General features: G+C 36.5%; 1 protein-coding gene across 1 annotated transcript in view; it reads right to left on the bottom strand.

Moving 5' to 3' along the window:
- The window catches only part of LOC132562009 (dedicator of cytokinesis protein 9-like), a 105,241-nt gene that overhangs the window by 70,490 nt on the left and 19,902 nt on the right, over positions 1 to 14,849 (bottom strand). Inside the window, exons 2-3 of the mRNA XM_060226735.1 lie at positions 760 to 882; positions 302 to 474 (exon numbers count right to left, since the gene is read on the bottom strand). Coding sequence (XP_060082718.1) covers positions 302 to 474; positions 760 to 882 — 296 coding nt within the window. The remainder of the gene's footprint in view (positions 1 to 301; positions 475 to 759; positions 883 to 14,849) is intronic.

Below are 14,849 nucleotides of genomic sequence, written 5' to 3'. Positions count from 1 at the left end.
CAGTCAAAGTTGTCATAGTAACAGTTAAGACAGGACCTTAAATATCATAAGTACTCTTTCAGGTGGCCAAAATCACCTTGGTTACTGTTATTGCTGACCTGAATTACAGTGGTTACTATTACTGGGCAGTCTCCTTTGCCATTGTTACTGTTGCTTGGGGACCATAATCACCTCGGTTATTTTTATTGCTAGGTAACCTTAATTGCATTGGTTTCAATACTAGACCATCTCTTTTGAAATTGTTACTGTTGCTAGGTGGCCTATTTCACCACAGTTATTGTTGCTATGTGGCCCTACTTACCATGGTAACTGTTGGTATGAGCCTGAGTATTTGCTGTACTTGTATTTGACCATGTGACAGCTGTTGGTGTAGGACTTGATGGCTTCACAGACAAGCAAACTAGTGGCCTCTTGTGCTGCAGACTCTGGCACAGAACTCTGCACTGTTCGTAATTTCTTGGCAGGGGTTGGAGGCTACAAGAAAACAGGCCAGTTTGTCGTCAGTGAAGGATTCAACTTTATGAAGGATATCATCAGAATCTGTAATTCCTTTTTTTGCCTGTGATTTATTTACCTTTTTTTTTCAAAAAATTTATGGAAAAAAAATTAAGTAACTAGAATTTTTACCAAAAAAAAATATATTTATATGATTAGAACAGACAACGCTTTCATGGAAATATACTGTTAAGTTATACTGAGCAGAGTTAGCTGTTGCTGGCTATATAAACATGGATATAGGAACAATCAAGTAATACTTACAGGAATGACAATGTCATCGTGAGGGAATGTGAGCATTTCTCTCTGTGGATCATTGTGGAGAATGGACTTATTCTTTGTAACATAGTTCTCATAATCAACTGGAGCAACTGTCTTAGGTCGTTGCTGAAAGAAAAAAAATATATAATTGAAAAATCTGAAAACATCCTCATTGAAACTTTCTGTTTTTCATGTTTTGTTCATGAGTATGATTTCATTATAGGCAAGTCTTGCAACAACAAACTTAGTATAAAACACCATCATAGTACTGGCAATCTATGATATAACCTAGGCTTGGCAATACCTGTTTCTAAATTTAGCCATAACTATAGTTAAATGGGCTTCTTGGGTTGAGAAAGTGATTACAGGTGGATTAAACAACTATTAAATAACACATTTCCCTAGTGCCCAAATTTTCTGATTAATAAGAAAATCAATATTTTTTTTAATAGTTAATTTTGCTGAAAAATATTGCTTTTAACAGTTTGTGGTAGCAGTACACAGTTTCTCGGTGTGGCCATGGGTGATTTTTTTTGCTCATTAGATTACCCCATTATAAAGGTTTTAATTAAAAATGAAAAAAAAATCCTTGCTAAAATTGGTCCTGTCATGTTAAAGTGGACAATGTGGGGTTTCATTTTTTTCAGGATAATATTTTAGCTTTGTGTTGGAGATTACTATTTGGGCAGTCTCGAATCTGTGTCTACACACCAAAAACTAGCTTTACAGGAAGTGAAATTTTCATAGTGTTCACATGTGGTCATGTTATGAAGAATTTCCGAGTTGGAATTTGCTGAAATGTAAGTACTTTGTTACCATGACAGTGTTGTTGATTGTAAGATAGGTGTTTAGAATTAAATTTCTCCTAGAAAGTTGTAGTGTTGGGTTGGAATTAGCAGTATTTTTGCATTTTTAGCATTTTTTCAGTAGGTAACCATGACAATCAAATGTCAGAAATCAGAGGAAATTTTTTTTTTACACAAATTTCATCTCTCTACTGTTAATGTAATTGTTATATAGTTTATAAATATATATACATGTAATGATGTATTTTCCATAACCAATCTGCTATACCTGTATATCTCAAACATGACAAATAATTTCAGGAAAAATGCAAATTAACTGTTTACTGCTACCTGTTGACAAATTAATTTGTGGTTTGAGAGTAACAACAAAATCCATGAAAATAAATACTCCAATAAAATCAATGATTTTACAGTATGGTTTAATAACCTCTTTTAAATGAGAAGAATATCATCTGATGTCAATAATATCATGAAATATATCCTACAGCATATGAAATTCCAGTTATCATAGTTTTCATCATTTTTCCCACTACGAGTTTCCATGCCGATCAGCAAATGATTCTGGAAAAACGATTATGTGTATTGGTTATATGTCTCACCAGTCCTGCATCAGAAGTATGGTATTTTTAAGCTCACTGCGTCATATACAATAAAATGTACTCCCTCAAAGTTTATTTCAATTTATAGCATGTAAGCATCATATATTTGTTGTTGTTTAAAAATGTTGTAAAACAGGAAGTGAAAATTTGGTAAATTCTTAAATTCTCAAAATTTCACCAAATATGACATTTTAACCCGAAAAATATCATTCTTCCCGAGGATGAAGGGGAAAACATGTCTGATGTTTTATAGTACTTTTTTCAATATGACGATAAATTAAACTCAATCTGAAGTGTATAGAACAAATCATTTCTTAAAATGTAAAGTTTTTGTTCCAAAAATAAACAAAATAATTAAATTCATGTAGTTTAATAGTGAGCTCAAACATCCATACATTTTTTATTCCTGGTTTGGTTGGAATAACTATTGAGCTGTATAAGACTTAGCTAAGCACCCTGATTTAAAGAGTTGCTTGACAGTAAAGTCAATCATTTGTAGATGGTGGATACGTTGAGGTTTCCTCTATGTGATGGACGTCTTGAGCCAAGGCTCTAAATACAAAACTTTAAAGTGAAATGTTGATAATGACATTGACATTGAGAAGTAATACTACAGTCTCTATTTCGTGAATTTCGGGGAGACAAATAGCATATCACTTCACAGAAACATAACTTATACTACCACTCATTTCAGACTGTGTTTACACTGAAACAACAAATCTTTTTGTATTTAGTGGGATGTTATGTTGCTATGCTTCTGTGATTATTTCAGAGAAGTGATACTGTTGTACAAGTATTTAGCGGCCATTTCGTCCACATTCACCATCAACAATATGACCTTAACTGTCACAAGGATCTCTCAATGTTCAACTCTAAAAGGAACAAAAATCCTGATTTATAATGCAGTTCGGATGAGGCCTTACAATCCTAAATACCCATCACACTATCTGTGGCTGTGACCTGATGTCATGTGTAAGACAAAATGGTTACATTTTATCATTGTTAATATCACACTTTATCATTGTTAATATCACACTATCTGTGGCTGTGACCTGATGTCATGTGTGAGACAAAATGGTTACATTTTATCATTGTTAATATCACACTATCTGTGGCTGTGACCTGATGTCATGTGTGAGACAAAATGGTTACATTTTATCATTGTTAATATCACACTTTATCATTGTTAATATCACACTTTCTCATTGTTTATATCACACTTTTTCATTGTGAATATCACACTATCTGTGGCTGTGATGTCATGTGTGAGACAAAATGGTTACATTTTATCATTGTTAATATCATACTATCTGTGGCTGTGACCTGATGTCATGTGTGAGACAAAATGGTTACATTTTATCATTGTTAATATCACACTTTCTCATTGTTAATATCACACTTTCTCATTGTTTATATCACACTTTTTCATTGTGAATATCACACTATCTGTGGCTGTGATGTCATGTGTGAGACAAAATGGTTACATTTTACCATTGTTAATATCACACTATCTGTGGCTGTGACCTGATGTCATGTGTGGGACAAAATGGTTACATTTTATCATTGTTAATATCACACTTTATCATTGTTAATATCACACTATCTGTGACTGTGACCTGATGTCATGTGTGAGACAAAATGGTTACATTTTATCATTGTTAATATCACATTTTGTCATTGTTAATATCACACTATCTGTGGTTGAATGTACCATTTATGCACTTTCTATATCAAGTGTTTTGTCCACCTTATGACATGTGCGAGATAAAATGGTTAAATTTTAAATGGTCATACTTTATCACTTGTCATTACATACAGAAGATTAATCCTTTGTGACTTAATCTAACATAAAAGAAAAAAGCAATTGACAAAATTTCGTGAAAAATAAATATTGCGATATTTCCAGCCTGAATCTTTTTAGAAACATTTTCTGCCAACATCTGATGTTTAACGCTCATAGAGACAAACATCACAAATCTTTCATTATAGCTTGCATGAGGCTCCATAAAATGAAAAAATCTTTGAGTTTTTTCATAAATCTTGTATGAATGTAAAATCATGTAAGATCCCTTATATCTAGCCATGTAGGAACATCTTTCAACAGCTGATGATCAAGGATTCACCATCTCTTCACACATCCATGAGAAATCCTACCACACCTGAGGCCCAAAGTCAATCAATCAGAGCATTCTGACCTGTGTCTACATCTCTCTGATTGACAGATTGTTTTCTGCCTAATTAAGAAATGTCTGCCTGTGGAAAAATCCCCCACACTCTCATCATGATCAATGATATCTTCATGTATGAGATTGTAAGCTTAAGTAGCACAACACTTCCAACATAAGGACTCATACCACATTTGTAACCTCTGTCACAAAAGAGAAACACTTCAATACATGAAGAAAGCATTCTGAGATGAATGGATGCATTGAAACAAAGGGCTATAACTCTCTATATACTGCAGCATGAAACAAATTTTTTAATATATATTACTGTATGACAGCCATCCCAAAATGTATCCAAGACAGTTTTATTACCTTGGGGCCTGACTCTTAAGATTTAAAAACTATTCCTTTGAAAACTACCAATGGAATCCTAGAAATTTTAGCTTTTATTTACAGAAACTCAGTTAGATGAGCTATTACTGAATCAGTGGCCTAAAACGCAAGGTAAATTAAAGAGGTATCATAGATTTTCAGATTATGTTTCTATTTCCTCTTACACACTAACATCCATGTGGTTTATACATTGTACTTAGACTCAGATCGAGACCATCTAACAATATAAACAAAGATGAAAATCAACCCTGACTGGCGGGGTGAACATCCTCACTCAACTTCAGCTATAATGGTAAAAAGAAAAGATAAATGAAAAGAGCTACTTGTAATTGAGAAACCACCTGATGGCCATAATAAATCCATCGTTCTATTTGTTTCTGTAACAACAACAACTGTTTCAATGGATCCTCAAACATGAGCCTGACCCAGATATCTAAATCTGCTCTATGTTTGTTGGCGAACTCTTTAGTCATAGAGGTAAAAAATACCAAAATTCATTTCAAAGAGGTAAGTTATCAGAAAAGCTAATAAAATTTTATGATTAGAATAAGATATATCAAAAAGCATTACAGATAAATAAGGAAATTTAACAAAAAATGGCAAATGCCACTAAAAGTTATATTCTGTAATAAAATCGGTATAAAAGTGTCTACAGCAATAATTTTTCAAGTTTACTTCTAATGCAAAGTTAATATACTAGACGTTAGAAAAACTGGTCTTTAATTACAAAGGAGAAGTAACAATCAGTCTCCAACAAGTATCAGACAATCAAATTTTTCAACAGAGCCCCTACTGTAAATAATCTAATGAACAGCCCTGATATCTCTAGCATCCCTAATATACAAGCTAATAGACATCATCTTAACCTCAAGTTGTTTCTAACCAACAAGGGTTGGAATAAAAATGCTGATAATGATATCCTTTATCACCTAAAGTAAAAAATGGAACTATCTAATAGGTCAGCAAGCATGGTCAGCACTGTCTGATAGGTCAGCAAGCTTGGTCAGCACTGTCTGATAGGTCAGCATGCTTGGTCAGCACTGTCTGATAGGTCAGCATGCTTGGTCAGCACTGTCTGATAGGTCAGCAAGCTTGGTCAGTACTGTCTGATAGGTCAGCACTGTCTGATAGTTCAGCACTGTCTGATAGGTCAGCAAGCTTGGTCAGTACTGTCTGATAGGTCAGCAAGCTTGGTCAGCACTGTCTGATAGGTCAGCAAGCTTGGTTAGTACTGTCTGATAGGTCAGCAAGCATGGTCAGCACTGTCTGATAGGTCAGCAAGCTTGGTTAGTACTGTCTGATAGGTCAGCACTCTCTGATAGGTCAGCAAGAATGGTCAGTACTGTCTGATAGGTCAGCAAGCATTGTCAGCCCTATCTGATAGGTCAGCACTGTCTGATAGGTCAGCAAGCTTGGTTAGTACTGTCTGATAGGTCAGCACTCTCTGATAGGTCAGCAAGAATGGTCAGCACTGTCTGATAGGTCAGCAAGCTTGGTCAGCACTGTCTGATAGGTCAGCATGCTTGGTCAGCACTGTCTGATAGGTCAGCAAGCTTGGTCAGTACTGTCTGATAGGTCAGCACTGTCTGATAGTTCAGCAAGCTTGGTCAGTACTGTCTGATAGGTCAGCACTGTCTGATAGGTCAGCAAGCTTGGTCAGTACTGTCTGATAGGTCAGCAAGCTTGGTCAGCACTGTCTGATAGGTCAGCAAGCTTGGTTAGTACTGTCTGATAGGTCAGCAAGCTTGGTCAGCACTGTCTGATAGGTCAGCAAGCTTGGTTAGTACTGTCTGATAGGTCAGCACTCTCTGATAGGTCAGCAAGAATGGTCAGTACTGTCTGATAGGTCAGCACTCTCTGATAGGTCAGCAAGAATGGTCAGCACTGTCTGATAGGTCAGCAAGCTTGGTCAGCACTGTCTGATAGGTCAGCAAGCTTGGTCAGTACTGTCTGATAGGTCAGCAAGCTTGGTCAGCACTGTCTGATAGGTCAGCAAGCATTGTCAGCCCTATCTGATAGGTCAGCACTGTCTGATAGGTCAGCAAGCTTGGTCAGTACTGTCTGATAGGTCAGCACTGTCTGATAGGTCAGCAAGCATGGTCAGCACTGTCTGATTGGTAAGCAAGCTTGGTCAGCTGTATTTGATAGGTTAGCACTTTCTGATAGGTCAGCAAGCTTGGTCAGCACTGTCTGATAGGTCAGCAAGCTTGGTCAGTACTGTCTGATAGGTCAGCAAGCTTGGTTAGTACTGTCTGATAGGTCAGCAAGCTTGGTCAGCACTGTCTGATAGGTCAGCAAGCTTGGTCAGTACTGTCTGATAGGTCAGCAAGCTTGGTCAGCACTGTCTGATAGGTCAGCAAGCTTGGTCAGTACTGTCTGATAGGTCAGCAAGCTTGGTCAGTACTGTCTGATAGGTCAGCACTGTCTGATAGGTCAGCAAGCTTGGTCAGTACTGTCTGATAGGTCAGCACTGTCTGATAGGTCAGCAAGCATGGTCAGCACTGTCTGATTGGTAAGCAAGCTTGGTCAGCTGTATTTGATAGGTTAGCACTGTCTGATAGGTCAGCAAGCTTGGTCAGCACTGTCTGATAGGTCAGCAAGCTTGGTCAGTACTGTCTGATAGGTCAGCAAGCTTGGTTAGTACTGTCTGATAGGTCAGCAAGCATGGTCAGCACTGTCTGATAGGTCAGCAAGCTTGGTCAGTACTGTCTGATAGGTCAGCAAGCTTGGTCAGCACTGTCTGATAGGTCAGCAAGCTTGGTCAGCTAAATATATGCTTTACAATATATGTCTGCTATACATAATAATATTGGCCCACTCTTCCATTATCAGAAACAGTGACTTTGACCCTCACTGTAGGAGATATAGATATCTATTATAATAGACAAGTATGGAGAAAATAAGTTTTTTTTTTTTTTGGCCTTTGGAAATATTTTGTTGATGATAGTGAAAATGAAGATGACAATAAGGACAACACCATCATGATGGTGATAAATGAAAGAACACTGTTACAGCTAAACTACCAGTATTCTTTTTATAATGAACATTGGACCAATATGTATTGTGTACATTAACACAATAAATGGGCAGCTGACAAGACATGACAGCCAGGATTACTGGTAATTGAAATAATGTAGACTATTTATGTCATTAACTTAAGTGGTTGATGTCTGAACTGAGTTCCTGTGTCTTCTACTACAATGTGACAATGCTTTAAATGTCAAGCTCCAAATATGTTGTCAGTCATCTCTCAATCAGGAATTAGAGTTCCTTACTGATGATGTATTCAACATTTCAACTATTGAATGATTTAGTACCTTCAGATCTACAACTTCTCACCATCCCTTTTAAATCACATTCTTTATTCATATTGTAACAGTCATCTTTTGATCACCAGACCTTTTATACATACACATCCAGCCACCATCCACCCTCCCTTATATGGCTTACAACTTCTCCTTTCAATATTGACCCCTACATTTCCGTTCACTTTATTTGAACTTCATCAGTAAACTTTTCTGTGTGTCTAGCTTAATTATGATGAGATCACCTTTCCATCTATTCCACTGTATTATACAACCCCATTCACCTGTATTCCCCTCCCTTCCCCCCCCCCCCCCCCCCCCCTTTACCAACCTATATCTGCCTCTGAGCATCTTCCCTACATACCCTGTACTAGGTATACAAACTACATACCCTGTACTAGGTATACAAACTGTTATTTTTGTTTTATTACTCTACATCCATCACATATTAACACCATTTACCCCTCCCCACCTTCCCCCTCCACCTCTACCTGTCCTGTATCTACCTGTAACATCTTCCCTACATACCCTGTAATATGTATACAAACTGTTATTTACACTATATCCATAACATAATAACACCATTTACACCTCCCTTCCCCCTCCATCTCTACCTGTCCTATATCTACCTGTAACATCTTCCCTACATACCCTATACTATGTATACAAACTGTTATTTACACTATATCCATCACATATTAACACCATTTATCCCCCCTCCCCAACTTTCTCTCTCCATCTCTACCTGTCCTATATCTACCTGTGTGCATCTTCCCTACATAACCTGTACTAGGTATACAAACTACATACCCTGTACTAGGTATACAAACTACATACCCTGTACTATGTATACAAACTACATACCCTGTACTATGTATACAAACTACATACCCTGTATTATGTATACAAACTACATACCCTGTACTATGTATACAAACTACATACCCTGTACTAGGTATACAAACTACATACCCTGTACTATGTATACAAACTACATAACCTGTACTAGGTATACAAACTATATTTTTGTTTTATTACACTCTACATCCATCACATATTAACACCATTTACCCCCCCCCCCCCTTCTCCCTCCACCTCTATCTGTCCTAAATCTACCTGTAACATCTTCCCTACATACCCTGTACTATGTATACAAACTACATAACCTGTACTAGGTATACAAACTATATTTTTGTTTTATTACACTCTACATCCATCAGATAATAACACCATTTAGTCTATGCATACTATTTACCTACAGGCATCTCAAGAATGTCAATTTGCTTATTTTCAGCACATACAAATACTGCTGATTTAATCAATCTAAAATACCATAAAAATACTTTTCTTGCTATTTACCAACTTACCAAAACATTCTCCAAACAGAATCACAAAATTTAAATTCATATTTTTACTAAATCTGTTGTAATATAAAGATGAGTTTCAGAAAAACTACGTTCAAAAAATTTGTGATGTACAGTATGTGAATATTTACCTTCGGTTTTTTGTGACTTCTCGACACAAAATGCAACATTTTCCAAGATAATCCACAAGAAAACAACGCACATATGTCCCAGGCAAATGAAGTGTTAAATTTACCTTAATTCATGAAACATATGTATATTTTTAACCTGTAGAAGATATACATATTAATGAGAGGTCATACCAACAGGTATATATTACAGATCTCATCATCAACAGGTAAAAATGTAAACACTGACACTTATGTGTATGGAGGCCTACAGCACACCTGTGTAATTTAACACCTGAAGGAACGATCTTCTCTCCGATGTGTGCTACAGAAATATCTATTGTATGAGTACATCTGATACATTAGCCAAATCCTGACTTTAACAATAGGAGTCACCCTACTCATATCTCTTAAGGCTTGGCACCCATATCTAAGACCAGGCAAACTGGGTCCCTTCTGAATTATCATCCATAGATATATTAGATCCAGAATTTCTTTAAAAATGAGGCCAAAATCTTAACGGGAGATGGTAAACTTCCTAGAATATGACAGAATGATATGTAAGATAATTCTGAAAGCATTCTGCCCCTTGGGTTGGTCCCCATTATAATTCCTGTCTGGGTATAGCAGAGATACTTTGTATCACTTTTCTATTTTAAAAACTTGGCACTTTGATGAGGGATGAGAGATCTAGGTGTATTATCATGGACTGGAATTCAGTTGTACTTTCATCTCTCATTTCAATGAAGATTTCCTAAGCCTTTTTTTCCCCGTGAACATCCGCCCAGATCAGTGTCGGTCAAGCTACAGTGACAAGGAGTCCCAGCTGAAGATATTACAGTGCTGGACTATGTTTATATCACATTTCAAAACAGATGTTTTATATTTAAACCGTCTTCAGTAAATACTTACGAGTTCCTGTTTTTGCAGGTTCAATTGAATACAATGACAATAGGGAATATCTGCTAAAGCAAGATTTCTGATTACTTTTCTAACAGTTCTTAAAACATTGAGGGTATATAGTGTAGTTAACATTGGTTCTTTTAGGACATCACAAACTATAGAATGAAATATGAGAAAATCTCTTTAACTTTTACCTGTTACAGTCTTCATTTAAGGATGCTGAATGTCTAAAATAAATGTCAAAATAATATGAATCCTTGAGATATCTAGAATGGTTTGTTACTGATGGAACTTCAACAGGTATGTCATAAAACAGAAGGAACACTTACACAAAGTTATCATAGCAATTTTACCATTAAATGTTCAATTATGTGCTGAAAAGATTAACTGAACAGTTATATAATAAAAGAAAATATAGGGTGTTAAGATAATTTCATTAGAAATTTCCTACAATGAAACCTCGTGTGTAATTGGTTTAATACCTACAACAAAACTTCACTATTATGACCCTGTGTACGCTTGCATTTATATATTTTCATTAGAAATTTCCTACAATGAAACCTGGGTATTCTGACCCTGTGTATGCTGATATACCTACAACAAAACTTCACTATTATGACCCTGGGCATTCTGGTAAACATACAATGAGATCTGGCTACTCTGTTTTATAGAACACAGTGTTGTAATGTCATTTTAAATGAAAACTACAGAATATAATGAAATTCTCTTAATATCATGTTACTTTGATTGCAGGTGTGCTACTGGATCTCAACTAAGATGTGTTTCATGGATTAAATCTGGCATCAATGGAGTGTCAAAGTACAAGTTTAATCTGACACATATATTGTGTCTCACAAGGTGTCAGATTAGACAGGGCATTCTGACCAGTATTCAGTGTGTCACAGGGTGTCAGATTAGACAGGGCGTTCTGACCAGTATTCAATGTGTCACAGGGTGTCAGATTAGACAGGGCATTCTGACCAGTATTCAGTGTGTCACAAGGTGTCAGATTAGAAAGGGCGTTCTGACCAGTATTCAGTGTGCCACAGGGTGTCAGATTAGACAGGGCATTCTGACCAGTTTTCAGTGTGTCACAGGGTGTCAGATTAGACAGGGCATTCTGACCAGTATTCAGTGTGTCACAGGGTGTCTGATTAGACAGGGCATTCTGACCAGTATTCAGTGTGTCACGAGGTGTCAGATTAGACAGGGCGTTCTGACCAGTATTCAGTGTGCCACAGGGTGTCAGATTAGACAGGGCATTCTGACCAGTTTTCAGTGTGTCACAGGGTGTCAGATTAGACAGGGCATTCTGACCAGTATTCAGTGTGTCACAGGGTGTCTGATTAGACAGGGCATTCTGACCAGTATTCAGTGTGTCACAGTGTGTCAGATTAGACAGGGCAATCTGACCAGTATTCAGTGTGTCACAGTGTGTCAGATTAGACAGGGCAATCTGACCAGTATTCAGTGTGTCACAGTGTGTCTGATTAGACAGGGCAGTCTGATAAGACAGGGCAATCTGACCAGTATTCAGTGTGTCACAGTGTGTCAGATTAGACAGGGCAATCTGACCAGTATTCAGTGTGTCACAGTGTGTCAGATTAGACAGGGCAATCTGACCAGTATTCAGTGGGTCACAGGGTTTCAGATTAGACAGGTTTCTGTGTATATAGTGTTCATGTTCTCAGTGAATGTAGCATTCCTAACCTTTCATCATCCCTTTAACTGATATACCCTAAAAACAGAGATAACATTTTTATTAAGCTTTTATATAACAAAATAAAAACAGTTATATAAACATGGTGCCACAATGACATTTTAGAGTGGTGACACGCTCCTCGCTTGTTTGTGTAGATAAATGATATTCTCACTGGTTAGGACAGGACTGAAAAATGTTACAGTTGTGGTATGTCAGTGATGTGATAAGACATGATGCTATTAACATCAGTAGAATTAAGTTAAAAACTATTGACAATTCCAGTGTACATTACAGGTCAATAATTTCTATGGTTCAAATATGCATGGTTTTACACAAATTTCATGTACCTCACATGAAGAATTATTGTCTGTAGTGATTTTAATTTCAAAGCATTGTGGGTTTTTTTTTTTTTTTTTTAATTTTATTTCATGTCAAAAAAAAAATTAAAACCTCGCTAAAGAAAATTAAAAAAAATTGCAATTCTTCAACATCCTATTTCATCATGTCAGTTAAAGGGTATCATACAAAAGGTCTAGAGGGCCTGCATCACTCACTAAAACAAGAAAACACAAGGTTCAAAGAAAAGACCCAGAGAACCTGCATCACTCATAAAATCAAAAAGACACAAGGCTTAGAGAAGAAGCACCCAGAGGGTCTGCATCACTCACTAAATCAAGACGAGAGATTCCACAGGAATCTTGGTGCCAACCATTGTTTGATCTTTATATGCTCTTTGAAAGTTGGATCTTTTCCTTCCTTTTTCTTCTCTTCACTGATAAGATATTTGAACATTTCTTTGCAGAAATAACAATGATAATCTTTAACTGCAAAATCCAAAATGGCCGTCTAGAAGCCATACATATGAAATTTGAAAGTGTTCAAACCAGTACTTCTTAAAAAATAGCAATAACAAATTTTCAAAGTCAAAATCCAAGATGGCCGTCTGTATGCCATTTTGTTTTTCTGATCAGACTCAAAATCAAATTGGCACAACTAGGCACCAAGAGAACCTACATACGAAATTTAAGAAAGATTCATCAAGTACTCCTCAAGAAATAGCCATAACATACCTTCAAAGTCAAAATCCAAGATGGCTTCCTATCAGCCAATTTGTTTTTCTGAACAGTCCTTAAATTACATTAGCACATCTGGAGACTAAGAGGAACCTACATATAAAATTTGAGTGAGATCCATTTCTTACTTTTCAAGTAAAAGTGCTAACAAACTTTCAAAATCAAAATCCAAGATGGCTGCCTATCAGCCAATTTATTTTTCTGAACAGTCCTAAAATTACATGAGCACATCTAGAGACCATGGGGAACCTACATATAAAATTTGAGAGAGATCTGTCTCTTACTTTTCAAGAAAAAGCGATACAAACTTCATTGAAAAAATAAAAAAATGGCTGCCTGTCCGCCATTTTGGGCTTTTTTATCAGTCCCAAAATCAAACAGGAACAACTAGGGACCAAGGGGAACCTACATATGCAATTTGAGAAAGATCCATCCAGTTCTTCTTAAGAAATAATGATAATATAATTATTTACAGATGGACGGACCATGGACCACGGACGCAGAGCAATTTGAATAGCCTACCATCTGATGATCAAGAAAACATAAGTCTCAAAGATGTAGCCCTGAGGACAAACAATTTTCACTAAATCAAGACAACACAAGGCTCAAATTAAGGCTCAAATAGCCTGCATCACTCAATAGAGCAAAAGGCTCAAATGGTCTTATCATTCTCTTAATCAAGAAAACACAAGGCTCAAAGAAAAGGCCAAAATGGCCTGCATCACTTAATCAATCAAGAAAACACAAGGCTCAAACAAGAAGCCCAGAAGGTCAGCATCACTCACAACATCAAATGAAATAAAGACACCAAGAGATTCTGGGTCACTCGCAACACCAATGAAATTGATGCACAAACAACAGATCTAGAGAGCCTAGATCATTCACTAAATCAAAAACATAGGGCTCAAACAACAGATCTAGAGAGCCTAGATCAGTCACTAAATCAAAAACATAGGGCTCAAACAACAGATCTAGAGAGCCTAGATCAGTCACTAAATCAAAAACATAGGGCTCAAACAACAGATCTAGAGAGCCTAGATCAGTCACTAAATCAAAAACATAGGGCTCAAACAACAGGTCTAGAGAGCCTAGATCAGTCACTAAATTAAAAACATAGGGCTCAAACAACAGATCTAGAGAGCCTAGATCATTCACTAAATTAAAAACATAGGGCTCAAACAACAGATCTAGAGAGCCTAGATCAGTCACTAAATTAAAAACATAGGGCTCAAACGACAGGTCTAGAGAGCCTAGATCAGTCACTAAATTAAAAACATAGGGCTCAAACAACAGGTCTAGAGAGCCTAGATCAGTCACTAAATTAAAAACATAGGGCTCAAACAACAGGTCTAGAGAGCCTAGATCATTCATTAAATCAAATACATAGGGCTCAAACAAGTGGTCTAAATAGTCAGAATTATTCACAGAATCTAGAAAAACTGCTCAAACAAAAGGCCCAAGTGGTCTGTACCACTCATTAAATCAAGGCAACACAATCCTAGATACAATGGCCTTATAATTTTTTTCCATTTCCAAATCTGCCTTTCATATAGCCATTATAATTATAATTTCCCATAATTTTATCATATCAAGCAGCTAATAATGTTGTTTATTAGACATTACCTTAAAGTTGGCAATAAGCCCAGCAAACAACAACAAAAATCCTATCATTTCCC

This window comes from Ylistrum balloti, unplaced genomic scaffold (assembly GCF_031769215.1).
Source record: "Ylistrum balloti isolate Yb309-2 unplaced genomic scaffold, AGI_CSIRO_Ybal_v1 Utg371318, whole genome shotgun sequence".
In the NCBI taxonomy this organism is placed as follows: domain Eukaryota; kingdom Metazoa; phylum Mollusca; class Bivalvia; order Pectinida; family Pectinidae; genus Ylistrum; species Ylistrum balloti.
The sequence above is the reverse complement of the archived record's forward strand: the minus strand, read 5'-3'. Positions and strand labels throughout refer to the sequence as shown.